At 33.0% G+C, this 24,455-nt stretch overlaps 3 protein-coding genes across 4 annotated transcripts; 1 reads left to right on the top strand and 2 right to left on the bottom strand.

Annotated features, from left to right (window-relative positions):
* The first annotated feature begins 740 nt into the window (after window positions 1-740).
* On the top strand, window positions 741-15,460 carry LOC120189638 (uncharacterized membrane protein At1g16860-like). 2 transcript variants are annotated; one of them, XM_039192862.1, is made up of 5 exons: window positions 741-744; window positions 12,606-13,368; window positions 14,308-14,463; window positions 14,578-14,789; window positions 14,921-15,460. In XM_039192862.1, the coding sequence occupies exons 2-5, from the start codon at window positions 12,625-12,627 to the stop codon at window positions 15,111-15,113; spliced, it is 1,305 nt and encodes a 434-aa protein (XP_039048793.1). In that variant the 5' UTR covers window positions 741-744; window positions 12,606-12,624; the 3' UTR covers window positions 15,114-15,460. The 2 variants fall into 2 exon arrangements, with proteins under 2 accessions (XP_039048793.1, XP_039048798.1); XM_039192867.1 differs by lacking the exon at window positions 741-744 and having other exon boundaries at window positions 12,535-13,368; window positions 14,578-14,824; window positions 14,921-14,943.
* Window positions 15,461-16,391: 931 nt separating this feature from the next.
* Window positions 16,392-17,346, bottom strand: LOC120188834 (RPM1-interacting protein 4-like). Its single transcript, XM_039192224.1, has 3 exons — window positions 17,277-17,346; window positions 16,716-17,168; window positions 16,392-16,628 (listed from the first exon to the last, which is right to left on the bottom strand). The coding sequence occupies exons 1-3, from the start codon at window positions 17,319-17,321 to the stop codon at window positions 16,401-16,403; spliced, it is 726 nt and encodes a 241-aa protein (XP_039048155.1). The 5' UTR covers window positions 17,322-17,346; the 3' UTR covers window positions 16,392-16,400.
* A 5,081-nt stretch (window positions 17,347-22,427) lies between these two features.
* Window positions 22,428-24,125, bottom strand: LOC120189628 (1-aminocyclopropane-1-carboxylate oxidase 1-like). Its single transcript, XM_039192854.1, has 3 exons — window positions 23,954-24,125; window positions 23,649-23,878; window positions 22,428-23,138 (listed from the first exon to the last, which is right to left on the bottom strand). Exons 1-3 carry the CDS (start codon window positions 24,071-24,073, stop codon window positions 22,538-22,540), a joined length of 951 nt encoding a protein of 316 aa, XP_039048785.1. The 5' UTR covers window positions 24,074-24,125; the 3' UTR covers window positions 22,428-22,537.
* Between the last annotated feature and the right edge of the window lie 330 nt (window positions 24,126-24,455).

Here is a 24,455-nt window from a genome sequence, read left to right as displayed (position 1 = left end):
AATTAAGTTAATGATCTAATGGATACGATAATGATATTTTAAGGATTCATTTACAATACTTTTAGGTTCGAGGATAAGAGATATAGATTGGAGAGATTTTCCAACAAAGCAGATTAATCCAACTCCATTGGGGTCTTTTTCACTTTTGGATCATTGATGCTAAATGGCCACAATTGCAAAAAGCTTCATTTTACCCTATTTTAATCTTTCTTTAATCCCATATTAAAATTTTCCGATATACTCTATTATCATCGTAAACAGTTCATCTTCCTTTTTTTTATGCTTGAGGTGACTCATAATTCACTTTAAGATAGCGAAATATAAAAAATTAACAATGATTTTTTTTATGGAAAACCGTTAAGATTTTTAAAAATAGAATATTTAAAATTACAATGGAGATTTACTAGCATGACCGTAAACGTAAACTAAAATATAATTACGATGTTTTCCTATAATCATTAACACAAAAAACTAATCACATAGATCACATAAAGACTAAAGAATGAAAATGTTAAAAAATCTAACCAACAAGCTCGAACAAAATATAGATACAAACAAATCTGACTGCATTGGCAAACGAACCACACAAAAAGATGAAGCTACTGAACAATCGCCGATAAATCACAAATCAGAGTCAAGCGACGTGAGAAAACTATCTATGAATGCAAATCGTGTATCCGAATTAACATGAGAGTCCAAAGCAGGGAAGATCAACATGATAACAAATAAACGTCATTTTGATCAGTCATGGCGATGTCAAATCCAACCATGAGAAAAAAGATAAACGAAAACAACGGACAAACGATCGAAAACGTATCAAGAGATAGAAAAAAACGTGCTATAAAAGCAAAATAAAAACGTGTCATAAAGATAAAATTAATAAAAAAAATTAAACAAAAGAAAAGAAAAACAATGATATGATATAAGAAAATAAATGAAAAATATTAATGACGGCTACCAACACTAAGGTTAGTCTACAACTAAAAAAGAGAAGAGAGCAAGTGACTAAACAATTTAGGGTTGAGAGGAAAAATAATTTTTAATTAACAATAATTTTAAATTTTTATAAAATTTAATTTAATTAATAAATATAAACAAGATTACATCGTGCACACGAACCCAACATCGGAGGTTATATCATTAATACGTACAATTAAAAACTAATGCCTATAGGCATGTTTGAGTTGTTTTAGATTTGGTAGTCTTTAATTATAAAAAATCAAGAATATATGTGTGTGAATTAATATATAACCATACAATTTGCTTCATGAGAACATTATGTTAGTTTTTTGGTAAAGTCCCACATTGATTGTGTATAAGAAGGAGGGGAAATTCTTTTGTTATAAATAAAGACATCCTCCTCCTTAATTAATCATCCCACAAATATAAGTCTTCTTCACTATTAAAGGCTATTTGTACTCTTTCTCTCTTTGTAATATTTCGTCTATTAGTGAAATATTATTTTCGTAGTGTTCGAGGAGGTAGACATAATTTTGGCCTAACCTTGTTAAATTTGAGTGTTCTCTTTATGTCTATTTAATAGCTATTGTCGGGTATAGTTTTTGTTAATTATTATCCTATTAAAATTACTTGTCTTGATAGTTCTGTCTAAGGAAAGTGGATTTTAAGAGGGACCATTGTGACCCCTCCTCTTTCCTGAGAATCTATCTTGGAGTGATTTTTAGTACAATCGTTTTCACACTAGTTACCTAAATAATAGTTTGGAAGGTGAATTTATTATTATTGGTGGAAATTAACCCGAATTCTACAACAATTGGTATCAACGCTCTTTGTTTATTTTAGTATGCTCTGTGGTTGCGGCTTAGGCTGATCTTCCACATCAGAAAAAATTTCCTTGGGATAATTGGCATTCCGCATTGACAGCTATTAAATAGAATTTGTAGCAGAAATGGCAGACACAACAAAAACATCCACATCATAGTCAACAGCTGTGACAAATGTTAGATTTGCAGTGGAGATTTTTTATGGCACCGGTTATTTCGGCATGTGGCAAAGTGAGGTTCTAGATACCCTATTTCAGCAGGGTCTAGACATTGCTATTGAAGGAGAGAAACCAGATGATGTTAAGGAGAAAAAATGGAAGAGGATCAATAGATTGGCATGTGGTACTATTCGATCGTGTCTTTCTAGAGAGCAGAAGTATGCATTTTCTAAGGAAACTTCTGCAAGTAAATTGTGGAAGACACTGGAGAAGAAATTTTTGAAGAAAAGCGGTCAGAACAAGCTCTACATGAAAAAGAGATTGTTCTGCTTCAACTATGTACCAGGTACCACTATGAATGATCACATTACTAGCTTTAATCAGCTGGTGACTGATCTGATGAATATGGACGTGACTTTTGAAGACGAAGATCTGGCTCTGATGTTGATGGGATCACTTCCTGATGAGTTTGAGTATCTTGAAACTACTCTACTTCATGAGAAAGTTGATGTGTCTCTCAGTAAAGTAACTGTTGCCTTGTATAGTTATGAATTGAGAAAGAAAGACAAACAAGAAAACACAAGTGTCGAAGCAGAAGCTCTTGTTGTTAGAGGCCATTCGAAGAGTCAGAATAAAGGAAGGAGATCGAAGTCAAAGTCCAGATTGAGCAAAGATGAATGTACCTTTTGTCGAGAAAAAGGGCACTGGAAGAAAGAATGTCCCAAGCTAAAGAATAAAGGCAAACCTGAAAGGGGAAAGGCTGTCTCAGAATCAAATGTGGTCGAGTATGATGATACAGATTTCGTATTCGATGCTACGCCATCAACCAACTGTTCCAGTTCATGGTTGTTAGATTCAGCTTGTAGCCACCATATGACCCCCAATAGAGAATGGTTCTTTGATTTTAAAGAACTAAAAGGTGGAATTGTCTACACAACAAATAATTCCCCTCTTCACACATTTTGGATTGGTTCAATTCGCTTGAGGAATCAGGATGGATCAATCAGAACCTTAACAGGTGTCCATTATGTACCAGATTTAATGAGAAATCTCATCTCTGTGGGAACCTTAGAGTCAAAAGGTTTAGAAGTGAGGGCAAAATATGGGATTATGAGGATTATCTCTGGTGCACTGGTGATAATGAAGGGAATCCGGAAAAGAAACAATGTGTATTACTTTTTGGGTAGTACAATTGTTGGGACAGCAGCAGTGGCAGCTTCTACTGATGAACAGAAGTTAGAAGCAACCAGGTTATGGCATATGCGCTTGGGGCATGTTGGTGAAAAATCCTTGAAATTGCTGATAGATCAAGGATTATTGAAGGGTGCTCGGGTTTGTAAATTAGCTTTTTGTGAGCATTGCATCAAAGGGAAGAAGACGAGGGTGAAATTTGGAACAGCAATCCATGATACTAAAGGTATTTTGGATTATGTTCATTCAGATTCATTGGGAGGAACGCACTATTATGTCACCTTTGTTGATGATTTTTCCCGGAGAGTTTGGGTGTATACAATGAAGACAAAAGATGAGGTGCTAGGATTTTTCTTTAAATGGAAAAATATGGTGGAGACTCAAACAGGCAGAAAAATCAAACGTCTCCGTACAAACAATGGTGGAGAGTACTAAAATGATCCATTTCTGAAAATCTGTGAAGAAGAAGGTATTGTCAGACACTTCACTGTCAGAAGTACACCACAACAGAATGGGGTGGTAGAGCGTATGAACCGGACATTAGTGGAGAAGGTTCGGTGTATGTTGTCTAATGCTGGGTTAGACAAAGAATTTTGGGCTGAGTATTTGGTCTATGCTTGTCATCTTGTCAACCGCTTACCATCGACTGCTATTGGTGGTAAAACGCCATTAGAGAAATGGTTTGGAGAACCTGCTACATATTATGATTCCTTACATGTGTTTGGTTCCACTGCATACTACCATGTTAAGGAGTCAAAGCTGGATCCAAGAACAAAGAAGACGATCTTTATGGGGATCACCTCTGGTGTGAAAGGCTATCGTCTTTGGTGCCCAGAAACAAAGAAAATAATCTTCAGCAGAGATGTTACCTTTGATGAATCTACCATGTTGAGAAATGTGACTTCAGAAAAATTGGAGCAGACAGATGGAACTCCCAAACAGGTGGAGTTTGAAGGAAGCAGAATTGACCCAGCCAGTAAAGAAACTGATGTTGACTCTCCTATGGTAGAAGAAGAGTCATATAAAGAAGAGGTTCAGACCCAAGAACCTCCACATCAACATGAATCAATTGCACTCAGAAAGGGAAAGATGGCCATTAGACAACCTGCTCGTTATGCTGATATGGTCTCTTTTGCATCACCAATTACAATTGATGACGTTCCTGCCACTTTTAATGAAGCAGTCCAAAGTTCAGAACATAAAAAGTGGAGAATCGCCATGAATGAAGAAACACAATCCCTTCAAAAGAATCAGACATGGAAACTAGCTAGTCTTCCGAAAGAAAAGAAGACAATTGGGTACAAGTGGGTATATGCAAAGAAAGATGGATTTCCTGACAAGAATAACATCCGCTACAAAGCAAGATTGGTGGCTAAAGGCTACGCTCAAACGGAGGGAGTTGATTATAATGAAGTATTTTCTCCAGTTGTAAAGTATTCCTCCATCATAATTTTGTTGGCTTTGGTAGCACAGTTGGATTTGGAACTAGTTCAGATGGATGCAAAAGCTGCATTTTTACATGGAGACTTGGATGAGGAAATCTACATGACTCATTCAGATGGATTCAAAGTTGCTGAAAAAGAAGAGATGATGTGCAAATTAGAAAAATCGCTATACGGATTGAAGCAATCTCCAAGGCAGTGGTACACGCGATTTGACAAGTTTATGATAGGGCAGAAGTACACAAGAAGCAAATATGATCATTGTGTGTATTTATGCAAGCTACAAGACAGATCATATATATATCTTCTTCTTTATGTTGATGATATGTTGATAGCTTCCAGGAGTCAGACAGAAATTGCGAAACAATTGAACAGGGAGTTTGAGATGAAGGATCTTGGTGAAGCAAAGAAGATTCTAGGCATGGAGATATCAAGGGATAAGAAATTAGGGAGGATTTGTTTGTCTCAGAAAGAATATATGAGGAAGGTACTAAAATGTTTTGCCATGAATGAGAAGTCAAAACCAGTTAGTACACCTCTTGCTCCTCATTTCAAGCTCGGTGCATCCATGTCACCTAAGGATGATGCAGAACGGGAATACATGTCAAAGGTTCCGTATGCAAGTGCTGTTGGTAGCTTAATGTATGCAATGGTGTGTACGATACCTGATATTTCATAGGAAATTGGGGTTGTGAGCAGGTATATTCATGATCCTGGAAAGGAGCATTGGGAAACTGTGAAATGGATTCTGCAGTATATTCTGAACACCGTAGATGTTGGTTTGGTCTTTCAGCAGGACAAACAAGATGGTCAGTGTGTAGTTGGGTATTGTGATTCAGACTATGCAGGTGATTTGGACAAGCGTCGATCAACTACTGGTTATGTGTTTACATTTGCAAAAGCACCAGTCAGTTGGAAGTCCACCTTACAGTCAACAGTGGCTTTGTCTACTAGAGGGGCAGAATATATGGCAGTTACAGAGGTTGTGAAGGAGGCAATTTGGCTTCAAGGGTTGTTTTGTGAATTGGGAATGGAACAAAAGCACATCAAAGTGCACTATGACAGTCAGAGTGCTATTCATTTAGCAAAGAACCAAGTTTACCATGCAAGGACGAAGCACATTGATGTTCGATATCACTTTGTACGAGAGATTCTAGAAGAAGGTGGAGTCATAATCCAGAAGATTCGGACCACTGGGAATCCTGCTGATATGTTGACAAAAGTGGTAACTGCGGTCAAGTTTAAACATTGTTTAGAGTTGGTCAATATTGTTACAAATTAAAAGATTGTTTTTTTAGAGATGTGTGTGGAATTTGCCAAGGTGGAGATTTGTTGGTTTTTGGCAAAATCCCACATTGGTTGTGTATAAGGAGGAGGGGAAATTCTTTTGTTATAAATAAAGCCATCCTCCTCCTTAGTTAATCATCCCACAAATATAAGCATTCTTCATTATTAAAGGCTATTTGTACTCTTTCTCTCTTTGTAATATTTCCTCTATTAGTGAAATATTATTTTAGTAGTGTTCGAGGAGGTAGGCATAATTTTGGCGTAACCTCGTTAAATTTTGGTGTTCTCTTTATGTCTATTTAATAGCTATTGTCGGGTATAGTTGTTGTTAATTATTGTCCTATTAAAATTACTTGTCTTAGTAGTTCTGTCTAAGGAAAGTGGATTTTAAGAGGGACCATTGGGGTGATTTTTAGTACAATCGTTTTCACACTAGTCACCTAGATAATAGTTTTCAATGTGAATTTGTTATTATTGGTGGGAATTAACCCGAATTCCACAATACTTTCCTCTTTTAACAAGGTATAGTACCTTTTTTCCGACAAATTTCCTTATTTATTTTCCTTTTCTTTTGCTCTTTGGTCAAGCGTGAGATCAATAACAAACTATAATTTTATTTGCACTATGACAAGATATTTCAATGGCTGAATTCACAAGTTGCATCGAATGGTATGGTTGATACCAAATCCATGTGATTTATGATGTTACATTACATTTATTTCCTCATATCAAACGAAAGTTACCTCCAAAGATTGTCTCTAGTGGTACATAAACCACATACTTTGGTGCCTTGTGAAGTATGAATCCCAACAAATAAACACAAAATACTCGTCTGAAAACTCAAAATCTTTTTATTTAAATTTCGTTTGATTTGGTTCGAAAAAATTATAGTACAAATTGAAATCGGAAAAGAATTAGGATTTAATAAATACAAAGACACGTAAATATATTGTTTAGAGCTTAGTGTATAGGCTTATATATGTACTTAGGGTTTTATAGAATTATTAAATATATGTGTTTTTTCACATCTCTTACGTGGATCTTAAAAAAAACTATTCATCTACATGTGATTTTTCTCTTTAACAAATTTTAATGTAAATATAATTGCACGAAGAATCGTACGTTTGAAGGGGAAGCACCCAACGGTGACTTTATTCCAAAGCTAAAGAGATGTTATATTGGTATTGTTAAAAGGACGGCCACGGGAGATGTTCTTTAAGCTAATAATAGGGATTGGCAGTGAACATTGCTCGTCTGGCTCACCACCAAAATCGAATGTTTTTTCTTCTTCTCCTTTTTGTTTCCCTATGAACAAATGACAAACGGTGTTTCCAAAAGCAAAGGAATCGAGGAGTGTTCAAATGTCCTTTTTTATTGAATAATTAAAGTTGATATTTAAAACTGATGTTGTAATTAAATATAATGCTTATTGAATTTTATCTTCTTTATTTAAATATACGAATGTAAAAATGCTATGTTAACATTGGACACGACACTTATTTCCATAAATAAAAGTTGACAACACTAATTAGAATAAAATCGTTTATAAAGTTATTAATAAATATGTTTTATTTTAGGTATATAACTCAATTACACGATATAAAATTCTTTTAATTTTAAACATATTTAGGATCTTTGGATGAACAAAAATAGACGATTGAGATTAACAATAGAATGAAAAGATATTCATTAGGGAAAAAAACAAAGAGTTAATCTCAATCTTCTATTTCCAATCATCTAATGATATTAAATCTATATAAAACTAAAAGAATTTAACGAATCCTAACATGATTTATTTTTAACTGTCATTAATATTACTAATGTTTTTATTTTTACTATAATCTTGTCTTAAACACAGCTAAAAGTAGCAATAGATTCATTATAAATATATATATATATAATAATAATAAATTTAATAATATATTTAGATTTCTACAAAATCACTAAACTCAATATAATCAAGTTTTATAAACACATGGATCAACTACTCTAGAAAAGATACGATTGAGGGCCAAAGAAACAAAGGGTTTGATACTTTGGGCTCACAAACATATTTGATAAACTTTATTCTTTTCCCTCACATTTTAATTATTTAAATTTCTACAATCTCTGTTGTTTAGATAATATTATTAAAATTTAGTAGTTCGGTAATAAGATGAATGTATCTTTTTTTTTAAATATCTAATTCGAATAACTGTATACGTAAAATGTACTTCCATTGTCAATAAACTACCAAAAAAATCTGAATATATTATTTTGTAATTTTAAAAATAATAATCATAATAATAATAATTTGTATTTTCACTGAAAAAAAGGTTGATGATTTGATTCATGATTAAACGTAAGAAAACAAAAGGCCACCGACTTCAACCTGACATTGTATGTAGAAGATGAGAAAGCGATGCTGAACTGTTTCTTATTCAGTTATGTATAATTAAGATTTTCTTCCGAAAAGGAATTTGAGAAATGGGGTCTCTATCTCTCTATCCCAATTCACTAAAACTGATTAGTAGCCACTCAAATGAGTCTCCTTAATTTAATAATTCATGCTCCAGTCTTATTTTATGTAGTATCAATTTATTATAATCATCCAATAAATATAGATTAATTCAGGTTTTAAAATTTTCAAAAACACGATCACGCTTCTCATCATCTCCTCGTACTGTCCCTACTAATAAATAATTCTTAAAAATTAATTAAACGTGACGTGTTATCTTATGCATTAGAACCTACATAATTTGCCTTTTCGAGGTCCATAATTGCCATCTTCAAAACATATTAATATTTGTGGTCCATTTTGGGGATTAATCAGCCTAATAAATTGTTGTCACCAACATATTTTCTACCACGTTACTGATTAAGATTCATTAAAATGGACAGGATATCTTTTTCCATGTTCCCTGAAATCCCATACTTTATATTCAGTGTTAATATAGTAATAAAATTTATTTCATATTCAAAATATAAAAATAATTACTACATGTTTAGGCTGTTGACATTTATCTTTATAGTAATACATTAACATATACTACTTTATTATTTTAATGATAAAAAAATCCATTTAGCTGCAAACTTGAAGCTGGTGATGATTGGATGGTTCATGGTAGCCGTAGGATTAGATATTTAGATTGATTGGTTGATTATAATTAAAATTACTGTTATTTCAGACAAGAAAATTAATTTATGCAAAAAAAAAAAAACAACTAATTACTGCCAACTTGCAAAGCTAAAATTCTTCAAGAATATTAGTAGAACGAGACGAAACAAGATTCCATTAATTGACATTGGAGTTTGGATGTACCACTCAAGAATATAATGACGAAAACAACCCTCCAATAATAAAAAAATAATTTTATGTTTAATGGTTACATCATAATCGAAGCTATCAAGTGTTTAAGTGGTATCGATGGTCATTAATATTTGAGCGAGTTTTATTTTCATCATTGAAATTTAAAAAAAAAATATTAATTAATCATTAATGTTATCAATTTATAATAAAATGATCATTAACGTTATTAATTTGTAACAAAATAGTCACTCTACTGTAATCTCTGTTAAAATAATGATGTGACAACGTTAGGAAAATAGTTAATATTTAGTTTTACCCCTAAACTATAGCTAAAACATCAAATAAGTCACTAAATAATGATTTATAATTAATATACCCCTAAAACTTTCTATTTTTTTCTAAATATCCCACCACCTCCACTATATTCGAAACACCTTCTTTACAAAATAAAAAATGGTGGAGATTCAAAAATTGTTCCTTTTTCATTATATATAAGATGAGAGATTGATAATGTTATTGCAAGAACACAACAAATGAAAAATTATAGTATTGTTAAAACAAATGGAGTCAAATGCATCTATTTTACTTAATCAAAGTGACCAAGAGATACGAAAAGCAGCAAACAAAACAATGGAGCTTCAAAACTTGTTGAAGAAGCTGGATATGGACAACCATGCATGGCAAAAAGTGACGCGTGAGAGCAAAGCGATACTTGTGTCTCAAAACAATAACCTGGAAACACTACAAGAACAAGTAGCTGCCACAATACAGTCGATAATGCAAAATCATGGTGTGAAGTTGAAGATCAACAAGACGAAGAAAGGAGAATAAGAATAACGACAATGGTTTATAAATACTGTGATACTCCAACTGATTGCATTTGTGAGAGGAAAAGCTTGTTTTTCTTGTGTTAATCATTATCATTTGAGTTTAGTTAATGTTTTACATGAAGTACCAAGAAATGATACAACTTGAACTAGTGTTAACAATATTTTAATCTTATCAAATCACTAAACTATGACCAAATTCAAGAAAACAACATCCAACAACAAGAGTATCTATGATTATATTTACGCACATTTTCTGTTCTTTTTCTATTTACTTGAGTGATTAACAAGCAACAGAGCAATGCAATTGATGGTTTGAGAGGAAGAATCATGTTGGCAATTGTAGTAAAAAACTAGTAGTAGTTTCCATAACAAGCTTTAAACTAAGAAGACAACCATGAATTATACAATAAGGCATACAACACCAACATAGAAATATCATCACTAAACACACAAAATTAGTTAAATAATGTATCCCAAAATGATCTATAAATGAAAACATTTGGATTAATGATTGATGTAATGTGTTACTAATTTGCATTATGGTTGTTTGCTAACTTAACCATATAACAGTTCTTGTAGAGTTTAAAACGTAAACACTTGGAGTATCACAACATTTCCAAATCATTGTCATTCTTGTTCTTTCTTCGTCTTATTGATCTTTAATTTCACACAATGATTTTGCAATGTCTACTCAATTATTGACAGCCACTTGTTCTTATAGTGTTTTCAGTTTATTGTTTTGAGACACAACTATTGCTTCACTCTCGTGCGCCACTTTTTGCTATGTATTATTATTCATATCCAGTTTCTTCAACATGTTTTGAAGCTCCATTATTTTGTTTACCCTTTTTTTTTGTATCTTTTGATCTTTTTGATTAAATAAAGTGGATATATTTGATTATATTTGTTTTAATAATATTGTAATTTGTCGTTTGTTGTGTTATTGCAGTAACATCCTCAATCTCTCATCCTAAAAAATGAAAATAAGAAAGTATACACAAAAATTAAAAAATAAATGATTTTTAAATTTCCACTATTTTTTTGTTGTTGCAAGGGAGGTGGTTCGAATACAGTGAAGGTACTGTGGTATTTGAAAAAAAATTGAAATTATAAAGTTTTGGGGGTAAATTAAATATAAAATCGTTGTTTAATGACTTATTTGATGTTTTAGTTATAATTTAGGGATAAAACTTAAATAGTAACAATTTTCTTAACATTGTCGTATCATCATTTTACTGGAGACGATGATAGAGTGACAATTTTGTTATAAATCAATAACGTTAGTGACCAATTTGTTACTTTTAAGACTTTAGTGGACAAATCAAAAACTCACTCAAATATTAGTGACCATTGGTCTAGTTTACCTTAACAAATATTATTCCTTATAGGTTCTGAATTTTAATAGTTGTATCTGCATGATGGGTGTGCGTTATTAATTAATTAAAAAAATTTTGAACAGATACTACCTTACATGTGAACTTTAATTTAGTGTAATTGTATATATAAAGTTTTGATTTGGTTCAGTTTTTATAAATTACTAAAGTTATTATTGTTGCAACATCATTTTATATTTATATGTAATGTACCACAATCACAACTCTAATCTAATACGAAAGTAAATTGATATATTTTAATTCTTAAAACGTGTATTTATATAATTAAATCAAAATTTTATTTATATAATTAAATCAAAATCAAACTTTTATGTATATAATTACACATTTAACTAATGTTCATGTGTATTTGTGTAATCTTAAAATTTATATTGTGATTTGAGTTAATAGTTTAACTATAATTTAAATTATACAACGAGAGTTACTAAAAAAATTCAAACGATTTGAATAATTACTTTTGATTCGATCTGTTTATGATACATAACTTTGACAAAGTCAGTGAAAATGTCGGTTAGAATTAAATTTAATCCACGTGTTTTATTTTTAATTATTTATAATTTAAATAATTTAGACTACAAAATAATATCTATTTAGATTCTTTTAATAATTAACGACACAGGTACACTCTATAAACATGGTTATGAAATTCTAAAAAGGATAATATATCCTTTACTTACACCATTCCGAAACTTTTAAACCATCATTAATAAGATTATTTTAGAAAAGAAATGGAATTTGATTGTGGAAAGCATTTCTAATAAACTATTATTTCTTAGTTCATGACCCATATATATGCGACACTAAATTCACTTTAACAATTACCATAGATAATGATGGGAAATTACTACACGAGTTACTGTGCGGGAGGAGAGCGGTGGTATCGTGGCGATACGTGATAGGATAGGAACCAAAGTCGAACCTTTCCCTAATGAGGTAAGGACTAAAATGTAAATTCATGAAAAATTAGAAGGAGAGACACAACGGCATGGGCGCGCGTGGGCCTCCAAACCTCGAACAAAAAACAACAGCGCACCGCCATGATCAAAACCCACAAAAGGACACATTCGTCATTACAGCATTCCTTCCGATCCATTTCCGTCATTTTCTACCCGTGTCCACTCGTACTCTAAACTCTCCCCTCCACACTCTCCACTCAACGCAGTCTGCAACTTTTTTTCTACTCAAAATTCTCCATTTTCTTTCTTTTTAATTTCTCTTTGTTTGTTATAGAAGAAACGGAGGGAAAAAAATGGGTTCTCGGGTTCAGTCTCATCAGCTCAGCAATGGGTTGTTTGTTTCTGGAAGGCCGGAGCAGCTAAAAGAGCGGCAACCGACAATGTCGTCACGGGCGGTGCCGTACACCGGCGGTGATATCAAGAAATCCGGTGAGCTTGGGAAAATGTTGGTTGATCGTTCCTCTTCTAGCGGTTCTCCATCGAATCCCAACTCCAACCCCAACTCGAAGCAGCAGTCGCAAGTTCTGCAGCCTTCACGTGCCTCGTCTTCTTCGCAGCCCAACAGTGGATCCATGCGATCCGTGTCTATCTCGGGTACGATCAGGAAATCGTCGGGTCCCATGCCGCTTCAGCCAACCGGACTAATCACTTCGGGTCCGCTCAGCTCCTCCGGTCCCCGGAGGTCGGGGCAGCTCGGTCAGGTCGTTCAAACGGGTGGTGTTTCCGGGAAAGCAGGGTACGGTCCCGGCGTGACGAGTCTAGGGAAAGGAGTGAGATTTGGGTTTAGGGTCTCCAAGGCTGTGATTTGGGTGGTTATGGTGGTGGTGGTGATGGGGTTGTTGGTTGGAGCGTTTCTGATGGTTGCCGTGAAAAAAGTGGTGGTTCTTGGGTCGGTGGGCGCGGTGGTTGTCCCCATAGGGTTGGGTTTATTGTGGAATTGTATTTGGGGAAGGAAAGGCTTGTTGGGGTACATGAGGAGGTACCCAGATGCTGAGCTTAGAGGTGCTGTTGATGGCCAATACGTGAAAGTTACTGGGGTAAATTTTTTGTTTCTATTTGTGGAAACTGGAGATAGCTTTAACAATTATTCACATTAATTGACGTGTGTTGATGTGTCGTTTTAGTTTCCATTTTGATTAATGTCTAATATGGTATCTCTTATTTGTCTTTATTATCCCAGATTAATTAACGGGTTTCATGTCTGGGTTTACTTGGCTTGTTCGCCTTGTTTTTGTTTGCAGTTGGTGATTATAGATTGCCAGTGATGTTTAACTGGAGATAGCTTTAACAATATTCCATTAATTGACGTGTGTTGATGTGTCGTTTTAGTTTCCATTTTGATTAATGTCTAATATGGTATCTCTTATTTGTCTTTATTATCCCAGATTAATTAACGGGTTTCATGTCTGGGTTTACTTGGCTATTTGTTCGCCTTGTTTTTGTTTGCAGTTGGTGATTATAGATTGCCAGTGATGTTTAACTAAGGATGGGATTTTAGTTCAGCATACTAAATGTGGATGTTTAGCACTATCTATATTGTTGTTCTGCAAAGAAGGATCGTGTTCCTATAATTGGAAAGGAGCCTTTACAAGGTGTTGAATAGGTGGTCTTCGCCTAATAATATATCGAATCTTTATGGGACAGATTGTAAGACATATCAGTACTGCATCATGAGTGAACTAGTTGGGAATTTTCTGAAGATAGGTTAGCTATGGTATTGGGTTTCTGTTACTCTCAATCATTTATTAGGAGTTACTTTTTGTGCACATGGTGATACCTTCACGAGTAGGCATGCTTCACATGCTAAATGCACTGGTAAGAGTACATTGTCGCAATTTTTTTTTTGTGTGTGTGGGGGGGGGGGGGGCTATGTCTTCCATTGCTATCTATCTACCATTCGTTTGTTCTTATAGATTTTGTCTGTGAATTTTGTCTGTGTGTGTACTAAGTTCCTTGAGTGTTTTCATTTGTTGTAGGTTGTCACCTGTGGTAGCATTCCATTGGAGTCATCTTACCAGAGGGTGCCTAGATGCATATATGTTTCCACTGAATTGTATGAGTATAGGGGATGGGGTGGAAAGTCTGCAAATCCTAAACATCGCTACTTCTCCTGGGGATGCAGACATTCTGAGGGTATTTGTTTCAGCTTAGAATAATCTTAGAATATGCATCTATCATTATTGGCAATCTCAGAAATGTTGGCTTTTCTGTATTTTTCTCTTAGACGATCTTTTTGTTGTAAACAGAAATTTGTTGCCGATTTCTACATATCAGATTTCCAATCTGGATTAAGAGCACTGGTCAAAGCGGGCTATGGAGCTAAGGTTGCTCCATTTGTCAAACCGGCTACTGCAGTTGACATAACAAAAGAAAACAGGGACTTATCTCCAAGCTTTTTAACCTGGCTAGTGGAACGGAATATCTCTAGTGATGACCGTATAATGCGCTTAAAGGAGGGGTACGCCATTTATGGTCTTCTAATTGTAATCTCATGTTAGTTTGTTGTCCACCTCAATTGTATCTTTGTCTGATTTAATTGACTTCATCTCGTTCATTGCTGATAAGAGCGCTTATGCTTTTTTGTAACAGTTACATAAAAGAAGGGAGTACGGTAAGCGTGATGGGGGTTGTCCGGCGCCATGATAATGTACTCATGATTGTGCCACCATCAGTACCTATCTCAACAGGATGCCAATGGAATCGGTGCCTCCTTCCAACATATGTTGAAGGTCTTATCATGACATGTGATGATAATCAGAATGCTGATGTTGTCCCTGTGTAGATACATCGCGATCGATCTCAATTTCTACTTAAGGATGGGGAAAAGGTTGAAGTATCACAATACCAATATAACTCTTTATCTTCCATTGCCTGCAAGATCAAGTGCATACATGAAAATGCGGTAGAAATCAAGAAATATAACACATAAAGGGGAAGTCCGAAACTGCATACTAATCAAAGGATAATCTACTTTTGGATCAGCGTGCCGAGGGAAAGTAAGGATTTTGTTTTTTGGTTGAAGCTATAAATGGAATATGTTGTGTTGTGAAGATGAATGAGTATGCTTTAGTGTATATAAAGTTGCAGAGTAAATTTTAGCACGTGTAAAGTGTTTTTTCTTTGAAAGAAGAGGAAATTTCTAAGCTTTTACGTATTTGGTGCTGGTTTATGTTATGAAATGTAATGTTAATAAAGTAGATGGGCTAATAATTATGGTAGAAATAGTGTAAAGTTGTGCCTTTGTATTGTGCATTGGATGCTCTTCTTCCCATGGTTTAGACATATCGTGATATAAACTGTTTTTTTCCCTCCCTTTAAACGTTAAGTCATGCCATAATGTTTTTGTTTTGTTTCTTACTGTTTTTCAAAAGTACATTTTGAGGCCAAAAGTATTTTTTTGAGCTATAATCAATGTTTTAGCAGATGATTTTGATAGGAATGCATCGTTTTTATGTTTGAAAAAGTATTTGTTAAGTCTAATTACTCCAATTTAAAAAAGTATCCATTTAAACCTGAAATACATTTAAAATTTGAAGGTTGCACGTCTTGCCTGAAGTTTTTTTTGAATTTAATTGATCTACCTCAATCTAAAATCAGTGGTAGATGTATGCTTTATTCATGGTAAATGCGTGTTTATTTTAGAATTTAAACTTTTTTTTTATTTAGCTTTTTTATTCTATTATTGATTGTATTTATCTTAAAATTTTATTTATATTTTTTACATGTAAAAAATTTATATTGTTAGTATACATATATTAACTTCAATTTTAAAAATATTTTTAAATTCGTTATTGTAACTCATGGCGAGTTCTTATTATAATGATAACTGTAGAGGAAAACCACATCCACTATAAAAACAAAAACAATCCAAATCCCAAAGGTATTACTCACTTTCACTTGAGAAATGAAAATATGATGCACGTGGAATATTCACATCTCACGTGTATCAAAATAAACAGCAGATACAGCAACATATCTGCGATGATCCCAACCAAAAAAAAAGTAAATTAAACAAAAGGGTTTAAAGAAATTAATAAAATTTATTGAGGAAAACTACTTTATCCATGGATTAAATTACCTTAGACTTTGATCCGCACGAAAGAGTTGGACATTTACTGCGATGACGATCGGAGTAGTTCATGGTTTTTACTTCCGGAGCCACGGTTGAAAAATTGGAAGCCGGGGGTGCAAGCTTCTCCTCTTTCACTTTGTTGAATATCACAGTAAACCCTTCACCCGATGTGGGATCTGTTTCGTCCCATTCCCCGAATTGCGGTACCGATGTTGTTCTTTGATGCTATTTATTACGTACAAACACATAATTTTATATTAAAGGTCAAATACATAAAATTTTAGGGTACCGATTATATGTTAGAATACTTACTTTGTATTCATAATTCCCATCTAATTGTGATTGTCCTGAGATAGATCCGGAGAAGCTACCTCCGCCGTACCGACCGTTCTTTGGACACGAGCTTGTACGTCGATGATGATTCAAATGCGTAACCGTATGATCCGATCCGGTTCTGATTTCGCTTCCGGATTCTAGTCTTGTGTTCCTTTGCCTTCTTGCACTTCTTTGATGGCCGATAGAATCATTCCTGTTGGAACTACTCGGACGGTGTTTGTATGCCGATTCGGACTTACTCGAACCGGCAGCGAACGGAACGTGATCGCGCCGACAATCATTGTTACCTTCCTGGCCTCCCCTCATGTACATGAACGCCTCTGGATTGCCCTCGGAGTCATTAGGGTTCATCATTTTACCAGCTTTCTCTTTTCCAGCATTTTCCAAGTATGCCGTATCCGGTAGATCATCGTTCGGAACGTGCGAACGCTGTAACAAGCATAAGATCAAGTGTTCAACAATGAGAAACCAGAAAAAAATGTTTTTGCATTGATAAATTAAGCCAATTTTCAGACCATGATCTTCATATGAACTCACCAGCTTTGCTTCAGATATGTCTTCTTGTTCCTTTCGGAAGGACATGTCTTTGCCTCAGTAGTGTTATTTCCCCCCTTTTTGAGGGATAAATATTAAATATGATATCAGTTGATCATAATAACAATCTAATTTAGGGTTTAGCTCACTGGCTCTCCAATAAATTGTACAAGCTAAAGATTGTATCTTGTAAAGTGCAGGGTTAATTCTACAAAATGTCCCAAATATTACCCGAATTGCACGTCAGTCCCTAAATTTAAAAAAAAAAAGGTCCTTCAGTTACACTAGCCACTAGCTCAGGTGTACAATGCCAGATTAAATATGATAATTAACGTATTTAAAACACCGTATTAAAATAATTGATTGATGCAATATCGATACTTTAAAAATATCTTGAATTTTAAGGACTGATGTAGAATTTGAGTAATAGTTTGGGACATTTGATGGAGTTAACCCTATATGACACACCACCTAGAAGGGCCTCTGCTTTAGTGGATATTGAAAGAGTTGGTTGTTTCTGGTGTGCATTTACGAAAACAGCGGTAGATAAGGATGAAAACATATTAACCTTCTATTTTTCTCTAATAATTTGAAGTATAATACCTGTGTATTTTTTTAATCCACAACAATTTTTTTTAAATAAAATATTAACTAAACTTTGGGTTTGGGCGGAGGATATACACGTGGAGCATACGGAGACACGCTGTGTGGGGGCAACATAATTAATTTTGCTTTTGGTACAGTCTACGTGGACTTTCCTTTTGGATGGACAGGGCCACGCGCTTTTACGTTCGTATCCACACTAGTGGCTTGCGTCCTTGGCATGTTCTTCGACCTTATTTTTATAGCAAAAAACATTCATGCTTTCAATGTATTTCAGACCTATTCATGAGAATGACAAAATAGTAACTAAAGTTTTAAATTATATAAATATGTTTTTTATATATGCTTTTTAAATAATTTTTTATATAAGTTTGGAGGAATAAAATGTAATATAGATTAAATTTTTTTTTTGACAAAAACGTTTATACCTCTACATATACGGCGTTCAAACTTAAAATCTCAAGAAATAACAACAAATTTCTTAATCATCAAAGTCACGTGGTTAATGCTATATCAAGATGGTTTTAAACGTTATTTTTGACCTTGATTATATTTAGTTTAAATTCAATTCAAGTCAAACTAAATCTAACTCAAACTTAGGCCAAATCTATGTTAAGTTAAGTCGAGTCGGATATTGGATTGAATCAATATTGAATCGATTGATTTTTGAATCAAGTCAATATCAGATAAATCAATTTATAATTTTATTTGTTGTCTCTTATGTAGAATAACATTACTTTATAATCATTCATATTAAACATTTTTTCAGAAAAAAAAAATTAAAACTTATAATATCTTTAAACCTTAGTCACTCACCCTTTTCTTTACAACTCTCTCTTTTGTCTTCCATTTTTCCTTTTTTTTTCTTTGAGTTTATATCGCTTTTTATAGATTAGATCAACTTTTTTTTTCTTTGATTTTCTTTAGTCGGCGGTGGCACCGGCTTTGATGCTGGTTGCCTCTCGCCAGTTCTCTTTTCTTTTTTTTTTCTTTTTTTTTTTAATAAGAAAATTTTGTATGTGTTGCACGTTTATCTTTGTCTTTGTGGCATATTTATCTCCGTCTTTGTGACACGCTTTTCAATTTTTTTCTCGGTCGTTTTTTCGTTCTTTTATTTATGTTTTCTAAGGGTTGGATTTGACGACGCCAAGACTGATCAAGATGGCGTTTATTTGAAATCTTGTTGATCTTCCCTGCTATAAACCTTTGAATTAAATTTAGATGTGTGATTTTGCGTTTGTAGATAGTTTCTCATGACGCTGGACTCTAATCTGCAGTTCTCGGTGGTCTTTCAATGACTTAATTCATTTTTGTAGTTCGTTTGCTTATGCAATCGATTTATTCGTATATGTTTTTGTTCAAGTCTCTTGGTTTGGTTTTTAACCATTTCCATGTATGGTTTTTATATGATCTAAAGTGGCTAGTTTCAATGCTATAGGAAAAGTCCAAATTATGTATTTAGTTTACGATGATAGTTGTAAACTCTTATTGTAATTTTGAATATTTTCACTTTTTTAATAATACTAGCTGCTTTTATTAAAAAAATAAAAATTATCAAACCAAATATAAAGACAAATTTTTAAAGGAGGAAATGTGACATTGAACTGTTTTATGTTAAGCTAAGTTGATTACAAAGTAATATATGTTTTAAATATTTTAGACTATTTGATAATATACAATCAATCACCTACTACAGTCGTTAGTGCTCGAACATGTGACCTCTAAAAACAACAACAATTCCTTTACTACATAGGTAATATTGAACCTTAAACTATTACAAATGATGATGATTAACTAGTAATATAATTTAAAATAAGAATAAAACATACATCATTTTACCCCAAATATATTTTTTCCAACTCTCCATACGAGTAATTTCCCCCAAAACTTTATTGACATTGTCAAGGACTAACGTGGTGGTAAAATTGCTTGCATGGGGTGTTGTAAAAAATAATTAGTTTGCAAAGAGTCTCGTCAGAATTATTTTTTAAGATGATGTGATCGTTATAGCGTTATGGAAGACACCGAGAACATAACATGTCTTCCCCATTTTTCACACAGCTAAAATGCCAAGATTATTATAGGAACAAAGTAAAAGGTACACTGTGATCACTGCATATTTCCAACGACACATTTTTTAACATTTTGACAATACTATAACATTCACACTAAATCATGAAATAAATTCGACCAAAATTTATGCAAGCCAATAATTTTCCCCCCTTCCCTACATGAGCAATTTTGCCTATTTTCATCTAAGTTCCATCAAAGTGAGAAGATAGATGAACTTAACAAATAACGTCGGGGCCGACCTACATGGATAGTTTTATTCATGGAAATCAATATTTTGGTTGTTTGGTCATTCAAAATTAAATTTTTAACTGGAATTATGATGATTGTAATAGAACAAATTCAATCTTTCGACTAATAATATTAAGAGTGAATCATTGTAATTTGTCGGTGAAAGATTATAAAAATAAAATTTAAAAGCTTAATTAAAATTTATTTACATTTATTAGTATTAAATCATTTTAATAATTGTATTTATTAATCTAAAGTAAATACAATTACTATTTATTTTAAAATAACTCTATAATATTTTGGTACTAATTTCTCATACCTTTAACATTTATAATAATGCTCAAATCTAGGTTTCAAAAAATAACAATAACTTTTTTACTAAAAATTGTTTAATTCGTGAAACCGTTTGAATAATTTAGTAATCAATCAATTATCAATATGATTTTTTATGTAATTAACTATATCTCTTTAACATTGAAAAATTATCTCTATAATATATTTTTATGAAACTCGTCTGAATTAATTATTCAGAATACCATTAATTAATTTTTAAAAACTTCTTATTCAGATTTTTTTGATTAGTTTAGAGTAAGTATGAAATATTAATGATGCTCGAATTTAAATTTTTAATGAATACTAACAATTTTTTTTATCACAAAGACTACTTAATTATTACCTATCCGAAACCTTAACATTTCGTTGATGGAGACCTTTTCCTCAAACACGCCATGGCAGTTGAGGGTGGTTCACAAGGTATCCAGAGGAGGAACTCTGTCGAGCGGTCAGAATATATTTCAAAAGAAATCAAAAGAACAAATATCCAACGATTTATATAGGGTCCTTAATCATAATAGCACCCATTATATAATTATATCAATACTATCTGTGATTGTTATTGTATGATCACAATATTAATAATTTTTATAATAAGATTTGTTACATCTATAATTACAATAAGTATAACACAACTAAAAAATAACAATGGACATCCCTACCAATATCATTTCAAGATTATTACTTCCTCCGTATCATTAAATGTGTCTATCGTCTATTATTAATTTTCAAAAAATTAAAAAACTTTAAATTTTAATCATGATTATTTTAAATATTTTAAACAATTAAAAATTTAATAAAAATATATATATTCAAAAACAACTTGATTAAAAGTTTTTAAAATATATATTTTTATATTGTTATATATTGATAATAAATTTTAAATAACGACGAGTCAAAAGTAAAAAAATTAACATGAATTTGATGATGATAGTAGGTTTGAGTAGGTATAAGATTGCAAACTCAAAATTGCATGCGCAAATTATTTTTTACAATTTTCCACACAAAAAAAAGATTGATCTTTTTGGACAAATAATCGATCTCTTTTAAAAAATAATCGGTCTCTTATGACTTATTGTATGAGAACAAAATTTTAGAAGCTTATTGAATAATAAAGATCGATCCCTTAGGTGATTAATCCCTCATATTTGAAAACATGAAAAAAAAATGCTTGAAATTGCTTTTAAATCTTCAAACTTGGTTATCAGCCTTTGGGTACTAAGAGTTGTTTTACAATTTAGTCCCAAATTTTAAAAATACAATTAAATATTAATTTTAACTCGATTGAGCTTGGAATTTCACATGCACTCTTCTGTTAATCTTAATTTTATAATTGGAAATTTAATATTTACAAAGAATTACTAAAACTAATTAGAGTATTTACAATTCAAGTAGTATTTGAAATTCGTTTGAGCTAAAAGTTTGCATAGAGTAATTATGGATGTAGATTTTTTACCAATAAACTAAATCAATTAAGTCATTTAACCAAGAAATTAAATCAATCAAACCGTTTCATCAATTTTGTTTGTTAAGATTTAACATTTTTTTTTGGAAATATTACTATCGTATGACACACTATAAATATTTTAAAGAAATAAAATAAAATCTGAAAATTCTAAAATAAATTAAAAAAATTCAAAAAAAATATTTAAATGTTAATAAATTTATAGAAATATCATCTAACAACAATCATGATGTGGCATGTGGTATCAATCCAAAAAAGACTGTGATTTAATGAATGAATTGATGGGATTTTAAAGTATTTTTACAAGACTTTATTGCTTTTTTGTCTTTCAAATTATAGTTCAAGGATTTTTGACACCTAGCATTATAATTACGTAGAGAACTGCAGTAGTTTGTTTACGCTACGTTGAGTTTCCATAACGCTGACATGTTTATTTTATTAGTTTCATATGGGAGTATTAAACACAAGGAGTCATACATTATAATTGAACTCTCAGTAGCTTAGTCATACATAATGATCTGTATAACTTGTTAAACCCATTTCTCTTTAGTCTTTTAAGGACTCAAATAGTTGCAGCATTCGCCTTCATGGCCTCGAACCTCGGCTCCTTGGCTTGGAACTTCATGCCGGCGTAGAGCTTCATGTAGTCCTCAAACACGAATTTCGGGTATACATCAGATTTCTCGGCTCCTTCGTCCACCAAAGCCGGTGCCGGATGTATAACGGCATCGTTTCCAGGGTTGTAAAACGAAGCAATGGACATTCGGGTCCCATCCGTTTGAGCAATCACACGGTGCATCACGCTTTTGTACTTCCCATTGGTGATCACCTCGAGTTGGTCCCCGAGGTTGACGACGATGGAGTGTTTCATCGGGGGAACGTCGACCCAGTTACCGTCCTTGAGGAGCTGCAGGCCGCTGACTTTGTCATCTTGGAAGAGTAATATGATTCCGCCGGCATCGGTGTGTGCCCTTAGTCCCTTGATCAGGTCTGGTTTAGGGCATGGAGGGTAGTTGCTAACTTTGGTACCGAAGTTTGGTCCTTTGGACCCATAGAAGACTTTCTTCAAGTACCCTTGCTCCAATCCAAGATTCTCACATAATAAGTCTAGAAGCTTTTCAGCCAGCTTCTCCAATTCCACTGCAAATTGTTTCATCACTACCCTGTTGTGCAACAACATCCATTTATTTATAATTGAAGCAACATGAAAAAGACAACCTGGCAAATAGATTAAGAAAAAATTCTAAATATATATATTATGTTAGGCTAAAGAAGGTCAAGAATCGGTTGTAATCGAAAAACTTACCAAGAGTAAATTGTGTAACATTTTAAGTTGAAACTGAAAATATTACGTTCTCCATAGCAAATTATGTAAATTGCATAATTATTCATGATTCAACCTAAAAAGTTATCATCAAAATATTACATATTGTAACTGAAATTATTATCGATTAATTATGTAACTGTTTAGAGAAGACAAGTAGTATTTTATATTAAAACCTGCAACAATTTAATATTTTCAGTTGTAATCGAAATTATTATCAATTGTGAACTTTTTAGGTTAAAATCCGTTGTAAATTAACCTTAAGTTGTCGTGCAACTTAACTATCATATAATCATAGTATACTATTAAAAATAACATGAGAAAAACCTGAAAAACTTAAAACTTTAACCTATAATCATCTTCGAGATCGGAGATTTCGTTAACGTTCGTTTTCGGCAAGTGGCGCAAGAAGAAAGTGCTTTCCCAGTCCATGTCATTGATCTCCGTTTGAGCTACTTGATCAAGACCCTTGCTTGCCACCATTTCTTTGAACCTTTGCTCCATGCACTTTTTGTAGTGCTCCTTTGTGTGCTTCTCCACCGTGTCCATCAGCTCATGGGATATTCCATGGTTCATCAGCTTTTTCAAAGAGAAAGTAGAAGAATTATTACAAATTACATGTCTAAAACACACATGTTATAGCTTGTTTTGTACCTCAAAGAAACCCCAATTCTCACAAGCATCTTTGATCACGTCCATGGTGGCTCCTCTCTCATCACCGTCGATTTTGGATAAATCGACAACAGGGAAAGTGAGCTCCATTGTTTCTCCCATGGCCTCGAGGTTTCACGTAAGCAGCAATGTGTTGATGTTGCTGCTCGAGGTTTGTGTGGAAACTAAGTTTATGGGAAGGAGCAATTTATAAGTGCAGAACTGATAAATTATGCCGTTAATAAAAATTTACCGTTAAAGTAGTAAATGATTATTTAATATTATAACCTGTAAACTAATAAATGTAAAACGAAACAGCCAATGAGATTATGGGAATAACATGAATCGAAGTTAAAAAAACATAAAAAGTAAAATATGTACTTTGGCTTTGATGCCAGCTGAGCAAATAAAGTAACTGTGAGTTAGCAAATGCGCGACAGAACAACACAAAAAAAAGTTAAGTCTCACCATGCTTCAATGATCATGCTGGTTGCTGGTGAGAACT

This window comes from Hibiscus syriacus, unplaced genomic scaffold, assembly GCF_006381635.1.
Source record: "Hibiscus syriacus cultivar Baekdansim isolate YM2019G1 unplaced genomic scaffold, ASM638163v2 tig00004072_pilon, whole genome shotgun sequence".
NCBI classification, from domain to species: domain Eukaryota; kingdom Viridiplantae; phylum Streptophyta; class Magnoliopsida; order Malvales; family Malvaceae; genus Hibiscus; species Hibiscus syriacus.
Note: the sequence above shows the minus strand (reverse complement) of the source record. Positions and strands in the feature narration are given on the sequence as shown.

Excerpts from the sequence above, each read along its gene's own strand:
- LOC120189638 (XM_039192862.1), top strand. The coding sequence starts at position 12,625 with ATGGGTTCTCGGGTTCAGTCTCATCAGCTCAGCAATGGGTTGTTTGTT. Across the intron at positions 14,464-14,577 it reads GGGGATGCAGACATTCTGAG|AAATTTGTTGCCGATTTCTA; the intron begins GGTATTTGTTTC and ends TGTTGTAAACAG. Across the intron at positions 14,790-14,920 it reads ATAATGCGCTTAAAGGAGGG|TTACATAAAAGAAGGGAGTA; the intron begins GTACGCCATTTA and ends TTTTTGTAACAG.
- LOC120188834 (XM_039192224.1), bottom strand. The coding sequence starts at position 17,321 with ATGTCCTTCCGAAAGGAACAAGAAGACATATCTGAAGCAAAGCTG. Across the intron at positions 17,169-17,276 it reads ACATATCTGAAGCAAAGCTG|CGTTCGCACGTTCCGAACGA; the intron begins GTGAGTTCATAT and ends TGCTTGTTACAG. Across the intron at positions 16,629-16,715 it reads ATGGGAATTATGAATACAAA|CATCAAAGAACAACATCGGT; the intron begins GTAAGTATTCTA and ends CGTAATAAATAG.
- LOC120189628 (XM_039192854.1), bottom strand. The coding sequence starts at position 24,073 with ATGGGAGAAACAATGGAGCTCACTTTCCCTGTTGTCGATTTATCCAAA. Across the intron at positions 23,879-23,953 it reads AGAATTGGGGTTTCTTTGAG|CTGATGAACCATGGAATATC; the intron begins GTACAAAACAAG and ends TCTTTGAAAAAG. Across the intron at positions 23,139-23,648 it reads GATCTCGAAGATGATTATAG|GGTAGTGATGAAACAATTTG; the intron begins GTTAAAGTTTTA and ends GTTGCACAACAG.